The 18,117-nt window shown below is 37.5% G+C and overlaps 1 protein-coding gene across 3 annotated transcripts in view; it reads right to left on the reverse strand.

Annotated features, from left to right (window-relative positions):
• Positions 1–18,117, reverse strand: part of LOC133153157 (NACHT, LRR and PYD domains-containing protein 3-like) — an 80,209-nt gene that overhangs the window by 22,665 nt on the left and 39,427 nt on the right. The window contains exon 10 of one of the 3 annotated variants that reach the window (XM_061277262.1): positions 945–1,262. The exons of the other annotated variants lie outside the window; for them this stretch is intronic. Coding sequence (XP_061133246.1) covers positions 1,250–1,262 — 13 coding nt within the window. The 3' untranslated portion in view covers positions 945–1,249. Of the gene's footprint in view, positions 1–944; positions 1,263–18,117 lie in introns of those variants that run through there. 3 annotated transcript variants of the gene reach the window in all.

Genomic DNA, 18,117 nt, shown 5'->3' on the forward strand with positions numbered 1-18,117 from the left:
ATTTCCCTCGCAAGAGAATTTGCGCAAGGAATCCGATATTTTTGCCTTAAACTTGCCAAGATGTGATTTCTGCCACAATGGCCAACTCCCTGATGAATGTGTTGAAGCAGAAGCTCTGAAACGTGATACCTTCTAGGCAAGGTAGCTGGATGTTTGGGTACCTCTGGCATAGCCATCCTGCTCAGGCGACCACCAACCCTCAATAAGCCATGGTCAAGGACTGGGTCCAGTCTGAAGATGGAGCTTTTCCGGTTGACATTCCTTCCGTTGTGCAAGCATGCCATCTCCTGTGGAAATCCTTGATTTTGGCACTTCTTCCCTATCAAAGTCTGTTTGCGATTGCTCCAGAAGAAAACCAATTCGAGTCCTTAAATCCTCCAACAGTCTCTTATCTTTTCCAGGCTCGGGTATCAAAGTAATTACTCCTTGCTTCATTGTTGTTATGAATTGTTTTCTATCAATACAATCCCGTAAAGCTTCAAATCGTAATCGATGAATGGATATTATTTCATGTTCTAATGAGAACATAGGCACTTATATGGTTCAATATACACAAACCATGTATGTATGTATGTATGTATGCATGTATGTATGTATGTACATATGTATGTTAAAAAAAAACAAGTTTGCCGATTATCACGTATGGCGGATCCTCTTGGAACCAATTATCCGCGATAAAAGAGGGATTACTGTATCTCACTTCTATTTGCCGTTGCTGCAAACTTGGTAAAAACCGACGTAAAATGTCCACGGTACATACATGAGAAAACTTCACGTCACTGCAGTAAACACAAAATACGGCACAACAAATGACGTACAGGTGTACACTCCATCGTAACATAATAATGAGAGTTCATAGTTCATTCTACAACTTGTATTTACGTATATTTCGTGGCGGTTTAGTCATCAAAATGCATTCAAAAACAAGTCAATTGAAGGCATGATGATTGCAATGATTATTTATTATCGAGTGTGGATGGCAGGAGAATGTCAGGAGCACACGTCTGTGTTGGAGTTCACGTCTTATTTGTGAAATGTGGAAATATTTATGCCTTATCATCGCTCGGAGAATCAAGCAACTAACGTGAAGGACAGGCTTTTCTGTTTCCTTTTGGACAGCAGGCGTCCTCAGCCATATGCTCCAGGGGAAACGCATCCTTAGCGAGCTTCTGCATGCATCCACATCCATCCATCCATTCCTACTCAGAACTCTCCCCAAGGATCCAAGGCTGGCGTCAATGGCGTCACATCAATAATCCACCCTAGATAGATATAACCAAGCATTCAGCGTTTGAGGAAAACCACCAGGCATGCATTGAACACTTACTTCATTCAGGCAATATGGCCCAAAACATTTGTGATGTCAAAGTGCACCGAATGAAGTTAGTTTTAAAACATTTCCTTTGATTGATTTCACGTGTGCTTCTCTACTTTATTGTGTGAAGGCGAAGGCCTTCACACTTATGTTATTCTACTCCATTCACTTTATTGTGTGAAGGCGAAGGCCTTCACACATATGTTATTCTACTCCATTTACTTTATTGTGTGAAGGCGAAGGCCTTCACACTTATGTTATTCTACTCCATTCACTTTATTGTGTGAAGGCGAAGGCCTTCACACATATGTTATTCTACACCATTCTCTATTATTATTGTGTGAAGGCGAAGGCCTTCACACATATGTTATTCTACACCATTCTCTATTATTATTGTGTGAAGGCGAAGGCCTTCACACATATGTTATTCTACACCATTCTCTATTATTATTATTATTATTATTCTCTACGTTTCTCCACACTTTTTTGACACGTTTCATCTTCCACATAATTCATCCGATTCACTCCATTCCACTTTTCACGTATTCCAAATATTCACGCGACGAGCGCTTGTATTTTGCTCGTTCCGAAAATTTTCCGATTCCGCAAAATTCCCAAAATTCCGACAAATTTTTCCCCATTCATTCTTAATGGCACATTCGACATTTCACATTTACGTCGTTCCAATTTGAAATTCACATCATTCAGCACATTCTAATCACATTCGGAAGGATTCTCGACATTCCCAAAATTCCCAAATTCGAAAATTTCACGTTTTCACGTTAAAAATTCCGACAAATTTTCACAAAATTTCGTTTTTCACCTCTAACTTCTACATTTTTCAACCGATTCAACTCGTTCCAACTTTCAACTGTTCATCTTTTGCCTACCTATTCCACAACGTCCCACTTACCAAAAACTTCACATCTTTTATTTTGAAATTCAACCAAAATTCTCTAAAATTTCGTTTTTCTACTCTAATTTCTACATTTTTCAACCGATTCAACCCATTCCAACTTTCAACTGTTCATTATTTTTCTACTGATTCCACAACTTCCCACTTACCAAAAGCTTCACATCTTTTATTTTGAAATTCACACCCAATTCCTTTTCCCTTCTCATTTCTACATTTTTCAACCGATTCAACCCATTCCAACTTTCAACTGTTCATCATTTTTCTACCTATTCCACAACTTCCCACTTACCAAAAACTTCACATCTTTTATTTTGAAATTCACACCCAATTCTCCAATATTTCCGTTTCTCCTTCTCATTTCTACATTTTTCAACCGATTCAACCCATTCCAACTTTCAACTGTTCATCATTTTTCTACCTATTCCACAACTTCCCACTTACCAAAAACTTCACATCTTTTATTTTGAAATTCACACCCAATTCCTTTTTCCCTTCTCATTTCTACATTTTTCAACAGATTCAACCCATTCCAAATTTATTCACTTAATTCACCTTATTCTTCCCACATTCACTCCCATTCACCCCCACTTCCACTATGCTTACACAATTCAACCCTTGACCCCCAATTCCAGTGTGGCGGCCATCTTGGATGACCCTGAAGTGCCACCAATGAACCCAGAATGAACCGGAAGTGGCCCAAATCAAACCGAAAGTGACCCCAAATAGACCGGAAGTGACCTCAGGTAAACCGGAAGTGACCCCAAATCAAACCGGAAGTGACCCCAAATGTACCGGAAGTGACCTTTTTAGACCGGAAATGACCCCTAATAAACCGGAAGTGACCTCAGACGAACCGGAAGTGACCCAAATTAAACCGGAAGTGACCCCAAATAGACCGGAAGTGACCTCAGGTAAACCGGAAGTGACCCCAAATCAAACCGGAAGTGACCCCAAATGTACCGGAAGTGACCTTTTTAGACCGGAAATGACCCCTTATAAACCGGAAGTGACCTCAGACGAACCGGAAGTGACCCAAATAAACCGGAAGTGACCCCAAATAGACCGGAAGTGACCTTTTTAGACCGGAAATGACCCCTAATAAACCGGAAGTGACCTCAGACGAACCGGAAGTGACCTTTTTAGACCGGAAGTGACCCCAAATAAACCGGAAGTGACCTCAGCTAAACCGGAAGTGGCCTGTTTTAAACCGGAAGTGACCCAAATAAACCGGAAGTGACCCAAATTAGACCGGAAATGACCCGAATCAAGCCGGAAGTGACCTTATTTCAACACTAAGTGCCCCAAATAGCTACATTTGCGCTAACGTCTTCGTTTATTGTCCGATTTAACCCGTTTCAACATTTTTATCCCAAAAGTGAACCTCCTGAGGCCGTTTTTTTTGTTTTGTTCCAAATTTAGAAAGATTTTGGCGCAATTGCTTTTTCTTATTTTCCCATTCATTCTCTATGGGGATTCAACATTTGCTCTAACTTCTACATTTTTTAACTGATTCAACCCGTTCCAACTTTCAACTGTACATCTTTTGCCTACCTATTCCACAATTTCCCACTTACCAAAAATTCGAAATTTGAAATTCAACCAAATTCTCCCAAATTTCGTTTTTTACTCTAATTTCTACATTTTTCAACCCATTCCAACTTTCAGCTGTTCATCTTTTGCCTACCTATTCCACAACTTCCCACTTACCAAATATTCCAAACTTTCAATTTTGAAATTCACCACAAATTCTCCAAATATTCTACATTTCTCAAGTAATTCAACACGTTTCAACATCGTTCGGCAGCATTCCCCGAAAAAGTTATTCATACATTTCGCCTTCACACGCAATTTCTCCAGAAATTGCAAAATTCTAGTTGTGTGAAGGCGAAGGCCTTCACACATTGATATTGTACTTTATTATTAAACAACTTATTCCTCCCACTTTTTTGACATCTAACTACTCCCACATGCTTCAACCGATTCACCTCGTTCAACCTTTCACACGTTCCAAAAATTCATGGCACGCTTGCCAGTATTTTTCGCGTTCATAACATTTACCGTTTTTAAGTAATTAGCAAATTTGTGCCTTTTATTTCCCCATTCATTCTTAATGGCAATGTCAACCCGAGCCAGTTTCCTGTAGTGGGTTCGATTCCCACATTGGGCGTCATTAATTATTTTACTCTTTATTCTTCCCGCTTATCATTTTCAACGCTTATCATTTGTAACTAACATTCGCATTCAACATTCATTACATTAAGCAATTTCCACCACTTTGATTACGTATTCGCATTCAACAAACACATTCATTACATTAACCAATTGCAACCACGACATAGTAAGGGACTCAATTAGCTCGTGGGAAACACAAGTGATTCCAGTACACGAGCATCATTCCCGAGTGGTATCAAAACCCGCGTCAGTTCGATTCCCACATTGGGCGTCATTATTTATTTTACTCTTTATCCTTCCCGGTTATCATTTTCAACGGTTATCATTTGTAACGTTTGTCATTCGCATTCAACATTCATTACATTAAGCAATTTCCACCACTTTGATTACGCATTCGCATTCAACAAACACATTCATTACATTAACCAAATTCAACCAGCAAGAAGGAAGGATCCTCATTAGCTCAGTCGGAAACACAATGGAAATGTCAACCTGAGCCAGTTTCCTGTAGTGGGTTCGATTCCCACATTGGGAGTCATTATTAAACAACTTATTCCTCCCACTTTTTTGACATCCAACTACTCCCACATGCTTCAACCGATTCACCTCGTTCAAACTTTCACACGTTCCAAAAATTCATGGCACGCTTGCAAGTATTTTTCGCGTTCATAACATTTACCGTTTTTAAGTAATTAGCAAATTTGTGCCTTTTATTTCCCCATTCATTCTTAATGGCAATGTCAACCCGAGCCAGTTTCCTGTAGTGGGTTCGATTCCCACATTGGGCGTCATTAATTATTTTACTCTTTATTCTTCCCGCTTATCATTTTTAACGCTTATCATTTGTAACTAACATTCGCATTCAACATTCATTACATTAAGCAATTTCCACCACTTTGATTACGTATTCGCATTCAACAAACACATTCAATACATTAACCAAATTCAACCAGTTTGTAGACAGGGACACAATTAGCTCGTGGGAAACACAAGTGATTCCAGTACACGAGCATCTTTCCCGAGTGGTATCAAATCCCTTGTCAGTTCGATTCCCACATTGGGCGTCATTATATATTTTACTCTTTATCCTTCCCCTTATCATTTTCAACGCTTATCATTTGTACCTTTTTTGTAACATTTGTAACATTTCATTTTTAACGCTTATCATTTGTACCTTTTTGTAACATGTATTTGTAACATTTTCCCATTTATTTCACAATTATTTCTTTCCCTTTTCATTCTTCCCGCTCATCATTTTTAACGCTTAACGTTTCTAAATTAACATCTGCCTTCGCCTTCACACGCAATTTCTTCCGAAATTGCAATTCTAGTTGTGTGAAGGCGAAGGCCTTCACACATATGTTATTCTACACCATTCTCTATTATTATTATTATTCTCTTTTATTCTCCACACTTTTTTGACACGTTTCATCTTCCACATAATTCATCCGATTCACTCCATTCCACTTTTCACGTATTCCAAATATTCACGCGACGAGCGCTTGTATTTTTCTCGTTCCGAAAATTTTCCGATTCCGCAAAATTCCCAAAATTCCGACAAATTTTTCCCCATTCATTCTTAATGGCACATTCGACATTTCACATTTACGTCGTTCCAATTTGAAATTCACATCATTCAGCACATTCTAATCACATTCGGAAGGATTCTCGACATTCCCAAAATTCCCAAATTCGAAAATTTCACGTTTTCACGTTAAAAATTCCGACAAATTTTCACAAAATTTCGTTTTTCACCTCTAACTTCTACATTTTTCAACCGATTCAACTCGTTCCAACTTTCAACTGTTCATCTTTTGCCTACCTATTCCACAACGTCCCACTTACCAAAAACTTCACATCTTTTATTTTGAAATTCAACCAAAATTCTCTAAAATTTCGTTTTTCTACTCTAATTTCTACATTTTTCAACCGATTCAACCCATTCCAACTTTCAACTGTTCATTATTTTTCTACTGATTCCACAACTTCCCACTTACCAAAAGCTTCACATCTTTTATTTTGAAATTCACACCCAATTCCTTTTCCCTTCTCATTTCTACATTTTTCAACCGATTCAACCCATTCCAACTTTCAACTGTTCATCATTTTTCTACCTATTCCACAACTTCCCACTTACCAAAAACTTCACATCTTTTATTTTGAAATTCACACCCAATTTCCTTTTCCCTTCTCATTTCTACATTTTTCAACCGATTCAACCCATTCCAACTTTCAACTGTTCACTATTTTTCTACCGATTCCACAACTTCCCACTTACCAAAAGCTTCACGTCTTTTATTTTGAAATTCACACCCAATTCCTTTTCCCTTCTCATTTCTACATTTTTCAACCGATTCAACCCATTCCAACTTTCAACTGTTCATCATTTTTCTACCTATTCCACAACTTCCCACTTACCAAAAACTTCACATCTTTTATTTTGAAATTCACACCCAATTTCCTTTCCCCTTCTCATTTCTACATTTTTCAACCGATTCAACCCATTCCAACTTTCAACTGTTCATTATTTTTCTACCGATTCCACAACTTCCCACTTACCAAAAGCTTCACGTCTTTTATTTTGAAATTCACACCCAATTCCTTTTCCCTTCTCATTTCTACATTTTTCAACCGATTCAACCCATTCCAACTTTCAACTGTTCATCATTTTTCTACCTATTCCACAACTTCCCACTTACCAAAAACTTCACATCTTTTATTTTGAAATTCACACCCAATTTCCTTTTCCCTTCTCATTTCTACATTTTTCAACCGATTCAACCCATTCCAACTTTCAACTGTTCATCATTTTTCTACCTATTCCACAACTTCCCACTTACCAAAAACTTCACATCTTTTATTTTGAAATTCAACCAAAATTCTCTCAAATTCCGTTTTTGTACTCTAATTTCTACATTTTTCAACCGATTCAACCCATTCCAACTTTCAACTGTTCATCATTTTTCTACCTATTCCACAACTTCCCAAATACTTCACATCTTTTATTTTGAAATTCACACCCAATTCCCTTTTCCCTTCTCATTTCTACATTTTTCAACCGATTCAACCCATTCCAACTTTCAACTGTTCATCATTTTTCTACCTATTCCACAACTTCCCACTTACCAAAAACTTCACATCTTTTATTTTGAAATTCACACTCAATTCCCTTTTCCCTTCTCCTTTCTACATTTTTCAACCGATTCAACCCATTCCAACTTTCAACTGTTCATCATTTTTCTACCTATTCCACAACTTCCCACTTACCAAAAACTTCACATCTTTTATTTTGAAATTCACACCCAATTCCCTTTTCCCTTCTCATTTCTACATTTTTCAACCGATTCAACCCATTCCAACTTTCAACTGTTCATCATTTTTCGACCTATTCCACAACTTCCCAAAACCTTCACATCTTTTATTTTGAAATTCACACCCAATTCCTTTTTCCCTTCTCATTTCTACATTTTTCAACCGATTCAACCCATTCCAACTTTCAACTGTTCATCATTTTTCAACCTATTCCACAACTTCCCACTTACCAAAAACTTCACATCTTTTATTTTGAAATTCGCCACAAATTCTCCAAATATTCTACATTTCTCAAGTAATTCAACACGTTTCAACATCGTTCGGCAGCATTCCCCGAAAAAGTTATTCATACATTTCGCCTTCACACGCAATTTCTCCAGAAATTGCAAAATTCTAGTTATTATTATTATTCTTCTATTTTATTCTCCACACTTTTTCGACACGTTTCATCTTCCACATAATTCATCCGATTCACTCCATTCCACTTTTCACGTATTCCAAATATTCACGCGACGAGCGCTTCCATTTTTCTCGTTCCGAAAATTTACCGATTCCGCAAAATTCCCAAAATTCCGACAAATTTTTCCCCATTCATTCTTAATGGCACATTCTACATTTCACATTTACGTCGTTCCAATTTCAAATTCACATCATTCAACACATTCTAATCACATTCGGAAGGATTCTCGACATTCCCAAAATTCCCAAATTCGAAAATTTCACGTTTTCACGTTAAAAATTCCGACAAATTTTCACAAAATTTCGTTTTTCACCTCTAACTTCTACATTTTTCAACCGATTCAACTCGTTCAAACTTTCAACTGTTCATCCTTTGCCTACCTATTCCACAACGTCCCACTTACCAAAAACTTCACATCTTTTATTTTGAAATTCAACCAAAATTCTCTAAAATTTCGTTTTTCTACTCTAATTTCTACATTTTTCAACCGATTCAACCCATTCCAACTTTCAACTGTTCATTATTTTTCTACCGATTCCACAACTTCCCACTTACCAAAAGCTTCACATCTTTTATTTTGAAATTCACACCCAATTCCCTTTCCCTTCTCATTTCTACATTTTTCAACCGATTCAACCCATTCCAACTTTCAACTGTTCATCATTTTTCGACCTATTCCACAACTTCCCATTTACCAAAAACTTCACATCTTTTATTTTGAAATTCACACCCAATTCCCTTTTCCCTTCTCATTTCTACATTTTTCAACCGATTCAACCCATTCCAACTTTCAACTGTTCATCATTTTTCTACCTATTCCACAACTTCCCACTTACCAAAAATTTCACATCTTTTATTTTGAAATTCAACCAAGATTCTCTCAAATTCCGTTTTTGTACTCTAATTTCTACATTTTTCAACCGATTCAACCCATTCCAACTTTCAACTGTTCATCATGTTTCTACCTATTCCACAACTTCCCAAAAACTTCACATCTTTTATTTTGAAATTCACACCCAATTCCTTTTTCCCTTCTCATTTCTACATTTTTCAACCGATTCAACCCATTCCAACTTTCAACTGTTCATCATTTTTCTACCTATTCCACAACTTCCCACTTACCAAAAACTTCAATTCTTTTATTTTGAAATTCACACCTAATTCCCTTTTCCCTTCTCATTTCTACATTTTTCAACCGATTCAACCCATTCCAACTTTCAACTGTTCATCATTTTTCTACCTATTCCACAACTTCCCACTTACCAAAAACTTCACATCTTTTATTTTGAAATTCACACCCAATTCCCTTTTCCCTTCTCATTTCTACATTTTTCAACCGATTCAACCCATTCCAACTTTCAACTGTTCATCATTTTTCGACCTATTCCACAACTTCCCACTTACCAAAAACTTCACATCTTTTATTTTGAAATTCACACCCAATTCCCTTTTCCCTTCTCATTTCTACATTTTTCAACCGATTCAACCCATTCCAACTTTCAACTGTTCATCATTTTTCGACCTATTCCACAACTTCCCAAAACCTTCACATCTTTTATTTTGAAATTCACACCCAATTCCTTTTTCCCTTCTCATTTCTACATTTTTCAACCAATTCAACCCATTCCAACTTTCAACTGTTCATCATTTTTCGACCTATTCCACAACTTCCCACTTACCAAAAACTTCACATCTTTTATTTTGAAATTCGCCACAAATTCTCCAAATATTCTACATTTCTCAAGTAATTCAACACGTTTCAACATCGTTCGGCAGCATTCCCCGAAGAAGTTATTCATACATTTCGCCTTCACACGCAATTTCTCCAGAAATTGCAAAATTCTAGTTGTGTGAAGGCGAAGGCCTTCACACATTGATATTGTACTTTATTATTAAACAACTTATTCCTCCCACTTTTTTGACATCTAACTACTCCCACATGCTTCAACCGATTCACCTCGTTCAACCTTTCACACGTTCCAAAAATTCATGGCACGCTTGCCAGTATTTTTCGCGTTCATAACATTTACCGTTTTTAAGTAATTAGCAAATTTGTGCCTTTTATTTCCCCATTCATTCTTAATGGCAATGTCAACCCGAGCCAGTTTCCTGTAGTGGGTTCGATTCCCACATTGGGCGTCATTAATTATTTTACTCTTTATTCTTCCCGCTTATCATTTTCAACGCTTATCATTTGTAACTAACATTCGCATTCAACATTCATTACATTAAGCAATTTCCACCACTTTGATTACGTATTCGCATTCAACAAACACATTCATTACATTAACCAATTGCAACCACGACATAGTAAGGGACTCAATTAGCTCGTGGGAAACACAAGTGATTCCAGTACACGAGCATCATTCCCGAGTGGTATCAAAACCCGCGTCAGTTCGATTCCCACATTGGGTGTCATTATTTATTTTACTCTTTATCCTTCCCGGTTATCATTTTCAACGGTTATCATTTGTAACTTTTGTCATTCGCATTCAACATTCATTACATTAAGCAATTTCCACCACTTTGATTACGCATTCGCATTCAACAAACACATTCATTACATTAACCAAATTCAACCAGCAAGAAGGAAGGATCCTCGTTAGCTCAGTCGGAAACACAATGGAAATGTCAACCCGAGCCAGTTTCCTGTAGTGGGTTCGATTCCCACATTGGGAGTCATAAATTATTTTACTCTTTATTCTTCCCCCTTATCATTTTCAACGCTTATCATTTGTACCTTTTTTGTAACATTTGTAACGTTTCATTTTTAACGCTTATCATTTGTACCTTTTTGTAACATGTATTTGTAACATTTTCCCATTTATTTCACAATTATCTATTTTCCCTTTGTATTCTTCCCGCTCATCATTTTTAACGCTTAACGTTTGTAACTTAACATCTGCCTTCGCCTTCACACGCAATTTCTCCCGAAATTGCAATTCTAGTTGTGTGAAGGCGAAGGCCTTCACACATATGTTATTCTACACCATTCTCTATTATTATTATTATTATTCTCTACGTTTCTCCACACTTTTTTGACACGTTTCATCTTCCACATAATTCATCCGATTCACTCCATTCCACTTTTCACGTATTCCAAATATTCACGCGACGAGCGCTTGTATTTTGCTCGTTCCGAAAATTTTCCGATTCCGCAAAATTCCCAAAATTCCGACAAATTTTTCCCCATTCATTCTTAATGGCACATTCGACATTTCACATTTACGTCGTTCCAATTTGAAATTCACATCATTCAGCACATTCTAATCACATTCGGAAGGATTCTCGACATTCCCAAAATTCCCAAATTCGAAAATTTCACGTTTTCACGTTAAAAATTCCGACAAATTTTCACAAAATTTCGTTTTTCACCTCTAACTTCTACATTTTTCAACCGATTCAACTCGTTCCAACTTTCAACTGTTCATCTTTTGCCTACCTATTCCACAACGTCCCACTTACCAAAAACTTCACATCTTTTATTTTGAAATTCAACCAAAATTCTCTAAAATTTCGTTTTTCTACTCTAATTTCTACATTTTTCAACCGATTCAACCCATTCCAACTTTCAACTGTTCATTATTTTTCTACTGATTCCACAACTTCCCACTTACCAAAAGCTTCACATCTTTTATTTTGAAATTCACACCCAATTCCTTTTCCCTTCTCATTTCTACATTTTTCAACCGATTCAACCCATTCCAACTTTCAACTGTTCATCATTTTTCTACCTATTCCACAACTTCCCACTTACCAAAAACTTCACATCTTTTATTTTGAAATTCACACCCAATTCTCCAATATTTCCGTTTCTCCTTCTCATTTCTACATTTTTCAACCGATTCAACCCATTCCAACTTTCAACTGTTCATCATTTTTCTACCTATTCCACAACTTCCCACTTACCAAAAACTTCACATCTTTTATTTTGAAATTCACACCCAATTCCTTTTTCCCTTCTCATTTCTACATTTTTCAACAGATTCAACCCATTCCAAATTTATTCACTTAATTCACCTTATTCTTCCCACATTCACTCCCATTCACCCCCACTTCCACTATGCTTACACAATTCAACCCTTGACCCCCAATTCCAGTGTGGCGGCCATCTTGGATGACCCTGAAGTGCCACCAATGAACCCAGAATGAACCGGAAGTGGCCCAAATCCAACCGAAAGTGACCCCAAATAGACCGGAAGTGACCTCAGGTAAACCGGAAGTGACCCCAAATCAAACCGGAAGTGACCCCAAATGTACCGGAAGTGACCTTTTTAGACCGGAAATGACCCCTAATAAACCGGAAGTGACCTCAGACGAACCGGAAGTGACCCAAATTAAACCGGAAGTGACCCAAATAAACCGGAAGTGACCCCAAATAGACCGGAAGTGACCCCAAATAGACCGGAAGTGACCTCTGGTAAACCGGAAGTGACCCCAAATCAAACCGGAAGTGACCCCAAATGAACCGGAAGTGACCTTTTTAGACCAGAAATGACCCCAAATAAACCGGAAGTGACCTCAGCTAAACCGGAAGTGACCTGTTTTAAACCGGAAGTGACCCAAATAAACCGGAAGTGACCCAAATTAGACCGGAAATGACCCGAATCAAGCCGGAAGTGACCTTATTTCAACACTAAGTTCCCCAAATAGCTACATTTGCGCTAACGTCTTCGTTTTTTGTCCGATTTAACCCGTTTCAACATTTTTACCCCAAAAGTGAACCTCCTGAGGCCGTTTTTTTTGTTTTGTTCCAAATTTAGAAAGATTTTGGCGCAATTGCTTTTTTTTATTTTCCCATTCATTCTCTCTATGGTGATTCAACATTTGCTCTAACTTCTACATTTTTTAACTGATTCAACCCGTTCCAACTTTCAACTGTACATCTTTTGCCTACCTATTCCACAACTTCCCACTTACCAAAAATTCCAAATTCGAAATTCAACCAAATTCTCCAAAATTTCGTTTTTCTACTCTAATTTCTGCATTTTTCAACAGATTCAACCCATTTCAACTTTCAACTGTTCATATTTTGCCTACCTATTCCACAACTTCCCACTTACCAAATATTCCAAACTTCCAATTTTGAAATTCACCACAAATTCTCCAAATATTCTACATTTCTCAAGTAATTCAACACGTTTCAACATCGTTCGGCAGCATTCCCCGAAAAAGTTATTCATACATTTCGCCTTCACACGCAATTTCTCCAGAAATTGCAAAATTCTAGTTATTATTATTATTCTCTACGTTTCTCCACACTTTTTTGACACGTTTCATCTTCCACATAATTCATCCGATTCACTCCATTCCACTTTTCACGTATTCCAAATATTCACGCGACGAGCGCTTGTATTTTGCTCGTTCCGAAAATTTTCCGATTCCGCAAAATTCCCAAAATTCCGACAAATTTTTCCCCATTCATTCTTAATGGCACATTCGACATTTCACATTTACGTCGTTCCAATTTGAAATTCACATCATTCAGCACATTCTAATCACATTCGGAAGGATTCTCGACATTCCCAAAATTCCCAAATTCGAAAATTTCACGTTTTCACGTTAAAAATTCCGACAAATTTTCACAAAATTTCGTTTTTCACCTCTAACTTCTACATTTTTCAACCGATTCAACTCGTTCCAACTTTCAACTGTTCATCTTTTGCCTACCTATTCCACAACGTCCCACTTACCAAAAACTTCACATCTTTTATTTTGAAATTCAACCAAAATTCTCTAAAATTTCGTTTTTCTACTCTAATTTCTACATTTTTCAACCGATTCAACCCATTCCAACTTTCAACTGTTCATTATTTTTCTACTGATTCCACAACTTCCCACTTACCAAAAGCTTCACATCTTTTATTTTGAAATTCACACCCAATTCCTTTTCCCTTCTCATTTCTACATTTTTCAACCGATTCAACCCATTCCAACTTTCAACTGTTCATCATTTTTCTACCTATTCCACAACTTCCCACTTACCAAAAACTTCACATCTTTTATTTTGAAATTCACACCCAATTCTCCAATATTTCCGTTTCTCCTTCTCATTTCTACATTTTTCAACCGATTCAACCCATTCCAACTTTCAACTGTTCATCATTTTTCTACCTATTCCACAACTTCCCACTTACCAAAAACTTCACATCTTTTATTTTGAAATTCACACCCAATTCCTTTTTCCCTTCTCATTTCTACATTTTTCAACAGATTCAACCCATTCCAAATTTATTCACTTAATTCACCTTATTCTTCCCACATTCACTCCCATTCACCCCCACTTCCACTATGCTTACACAATTCAACCCTTGACCCCCAATTCCAGTGTGGCGGCCATCTTGGATGACCCTGAAGTGCCACCAATGAACCCAGAATGAACCGGAAGTGGCCCAAATCAAACCGAAAGTGACCCCAAATAGACCGGAAGTGACCTCAGGTAAACCGGAAGTGACCCCAAATCAAACCGGAAGTGACCCCAAATGTACCGGAAGTGACCTTTTTAGACCGGAAATGACCCCTAATAAACCGGAAGTGACCTCAGACGAACCGGAAGTGACCCAAATTAAACCGGAAGTGACCCCAAATAGACCGGAAGTGACCTCAGGTAAACCGGAAGTGACCCCAAATCAAACCGGAAGTGACCCCAAATGTACCGGAAGTGACCTTTTTAGACCGGAAATGACCCCTTATAAACCGGAAGTGACCTCAGACGAACCGGAAGTGACCCAAATTAAACCGGAAGTGACCCAAATAAACCGGAAGTGACCCCAAATAGACCGGAAGTGACCTCTGGTAAACCGGAAGTGACCCCAAATCAAACCGGAAGTGACCCAAAATGAACCGGAAGTGACCTTTTTAGACCGGAAATGACCCCAAATAAACCGGAAGTGACCTCAGCTAAACCGGAAGTGACCTGTTTTAAACCGGAAGTGACCCAAATAAACCGGAAGTGACCCAAATTAGACCGGAAATGACCCGAATCAAGCCGGAAGTGACCTTATTTCAACACTAAGTGCCCCAAATAGCTACATTTGCGCTTACGTCTTCGTTTTTTGTCCGATATAACCCGTTTCAACATTTTTACCCCAAAAGTGAACCTCCTGAGGCCGTTTTTTTTGGTTTTGTTCCAAATCTAGAAAGATTTTGGCGCAATTGCTTTTTTTTATTTTCCCATTCATTCTCTATGGGGATTCAACATTTGCTCTAACTTCTACATTTTTTAACTGATTCAACCCGTTCCAACTTTCAACTGTTCATCTTTTGCCTACCTATTCCACAACTTCCCACTTACCAACAATTCCAAATTTAAAATTCAACCAAATTCTCCAAAATTTCGTTTTTCTACTCTAACTTCTAAATTTTTCTACCGATTCAACCCATTCCAACTTTCAACTGTTCATCTTTTGCCTACCTATTCCACAACTTCCCACTTACCAAATATTCCAAACTTTCAATTTTGAAATTCACCACAAATTCTCCAAATATTCTACATTTCTCAAGTAATTCAACACGTTTCAACATCGTTCGGCAGCATTCCCCGAAAAAGTTATTCATACATTTCGCCTTCACACGCAATTTCTCCAGAAATTGCAAAATTCTAGTTGTGTGAAGGCGAAGGCCTTCACACATTGATATTGTACTTTATTATTAAACAACTTATTCCTCCCACTTTTTTGACATCTAACTACTCCCACATGCTTCAACCCATTCACCTCGTTCAAACTTTCACACGTTCCAAAAATTCATGGCACGCTTGCCAGTATTTTTCGCGTTCATAACATTTACCGTTTTTAAGTAATTAGCAAATTTGTGCCTTTTATTTCCCCATTCATTCTTAATGGCAATGTCAACCCGAGCCAGTTTCCTGTAGTGGGTTCGATTCCCACATTGGGCGTCATTAATTATTCTACTCTTTATTCTTCCCGCTTATCATTTTCAACGCTTATCATTTGTAACTAACATTCGCATTCAACATTCATTACATTAAGCAATTTCCACCACTTTGATTACGTATTCGCATTCAACAAACACATTCATTACATTAACCAAATTCAACCAATAAAAGAAAGGGACTCAATTAGCTCGTGGGAAACACAAGTGATTCCAGTACACGAGCATCTTTCCCGAGTGGTATCAAAACCCGCGTCAGTTCGATTCCCACATTGGGCGTCATTATTTATTTTACTCTTTATCCTTCCCGGTTATCATTTTCAACGGTTATCATTTGTAACTTTTGTCATTCGCATTCAACATTCATTACATTAAGCAATTTCCACCACTTTGATTACGCATTCGCATTCAACAAACACATTCATTACATTAACCAAATTCAACAGTTACTGAGGTAGGAACCTGATTAGCTCAGTTGGAAACACAATGGCAATGTCAACCTGCGCCAGTTTCCTGTAGTGGGTTCGATTCCCACTTTGGGCGTCATAAAGTATTTTACTCTTTATTCTTCCCCCTTATCATTTGTACCTTTTTTGTAACATTTGTAACGTTTCATTTTTAACGCTTATCATTTGTACCTTTTTGTAACATGTATTTGTAACATTTTCCCATTTATTTCACAATTATCTATTTTCCCTTTGTATTCTTCCCGCTCATCATTTTTAACGCTTAACGTTTGTAACTTAACATCTGCCTTCGCCTTCACACGCAATTTCTTCCGAAATTGCAATTCTAGTGTACTTTATTATTAAACAACTTATTCCTCCCACTTTTTTGACATCTAACTACTCCCACATGCTTCAACCGATTCACCTCGTTCAACCTTTCACACGTTCCACAAATTCATGGCACGCTTGCCAGTATTTTTCGCGTTCATAACATTTACCGTTTTTAAGTAATTAGCAAATTTGTGCCTTTTATTTCCCCATTCATTCTTAATGGCAATGTCAACCCGAGCCAGTTTCCTGTAGTGGGTTCGATTCCCACATTGGGCGTCATTAATTATTTTACTCTTTATTCTTCCCGCTTATCATTTTCAACGCTTATCATTTGTAACTAACATTCGCATTCAACATTCATTACATTAAGCAATTTCCACCACTTTGATTACGTATTCGCATTCAACAAACACATTCATTACATTAACCAATTGCAACCACGACATAGTAAGGGACTCAATTAGCTCGTGGGAAACACAAGTGATTCCAGTACATGAGCATCATTCCCGAGTGGTATCAAAACCCGCGTCAGTTCGATTCCCACATTGGGCGTCATTATTTATTTTACTCTTTATCCTTCCCGGTTATCATTTTCAACGGTTATCATTTGTAACTTTTGTCATTCGCATCCAACATTCATTACATTAAGCAATTTCCACCACTTTGATTACGCATTCGCATTCAACAAACACATTCATTACATTAACCAAATTCATCCAGCAAGAAGGAAGGATCCTCATTAGCTCAGTCGGAAACACAATGGAAATGTCAACCCGAGCCAGTTTCCTGTAGTGGGTTCGATTCCCACATTGGGAGTCATAAGTTATTTTACTCTTTATTCTTCCCCCTTATCATTTTCAACGCTTATCATTTGTACCTTTTTTGTAACATTTGTAACGTTTCATTTTTAACGCTTATCATTTGTACCTTTTTGTAACATGTATTTGTAACATCTTCCCATTTATTTCACAATTATCTATTTTCCCTTTGTATTCTTCCCGCTCATCATTTTTAACGCTTAACGTTTGTAACTTAACATCTGCCTTCGCCTTCACACGCAATTTCTTCCGAAATTGCAATTCTAGTTATTATTATTGTGTGAAGGCGAAGGCCTTCACACATATGTTATTCTACACCATTCTCTATTATTGTGTGAAGGCGAAGGCCTTCACACATATGTTATTCTACACCATTCTCTATTATTGTGTGAAGGCGAAGGCCTTCACACATATGTTATTCTACTCCATTTACTTTATTATTATTATTATTC

Source organism: Syngnathus typhle, linkage group LG1, assembly GCF_033458585.1.
Source record: "Syngnathus typhle isolate RoL2023-S1 ecotype Sweden linkage group LG1, RoL_Styp_1.0, whole genome shotgun sequence".
Classification (NCBI taxonomy): domain Eukaryota; kingdom Metazoa; phylum Chordata; class Actinopteri; order Syngnathiformes; family Syngnathidae; genus Syngnathus; species Syngnathus typhle.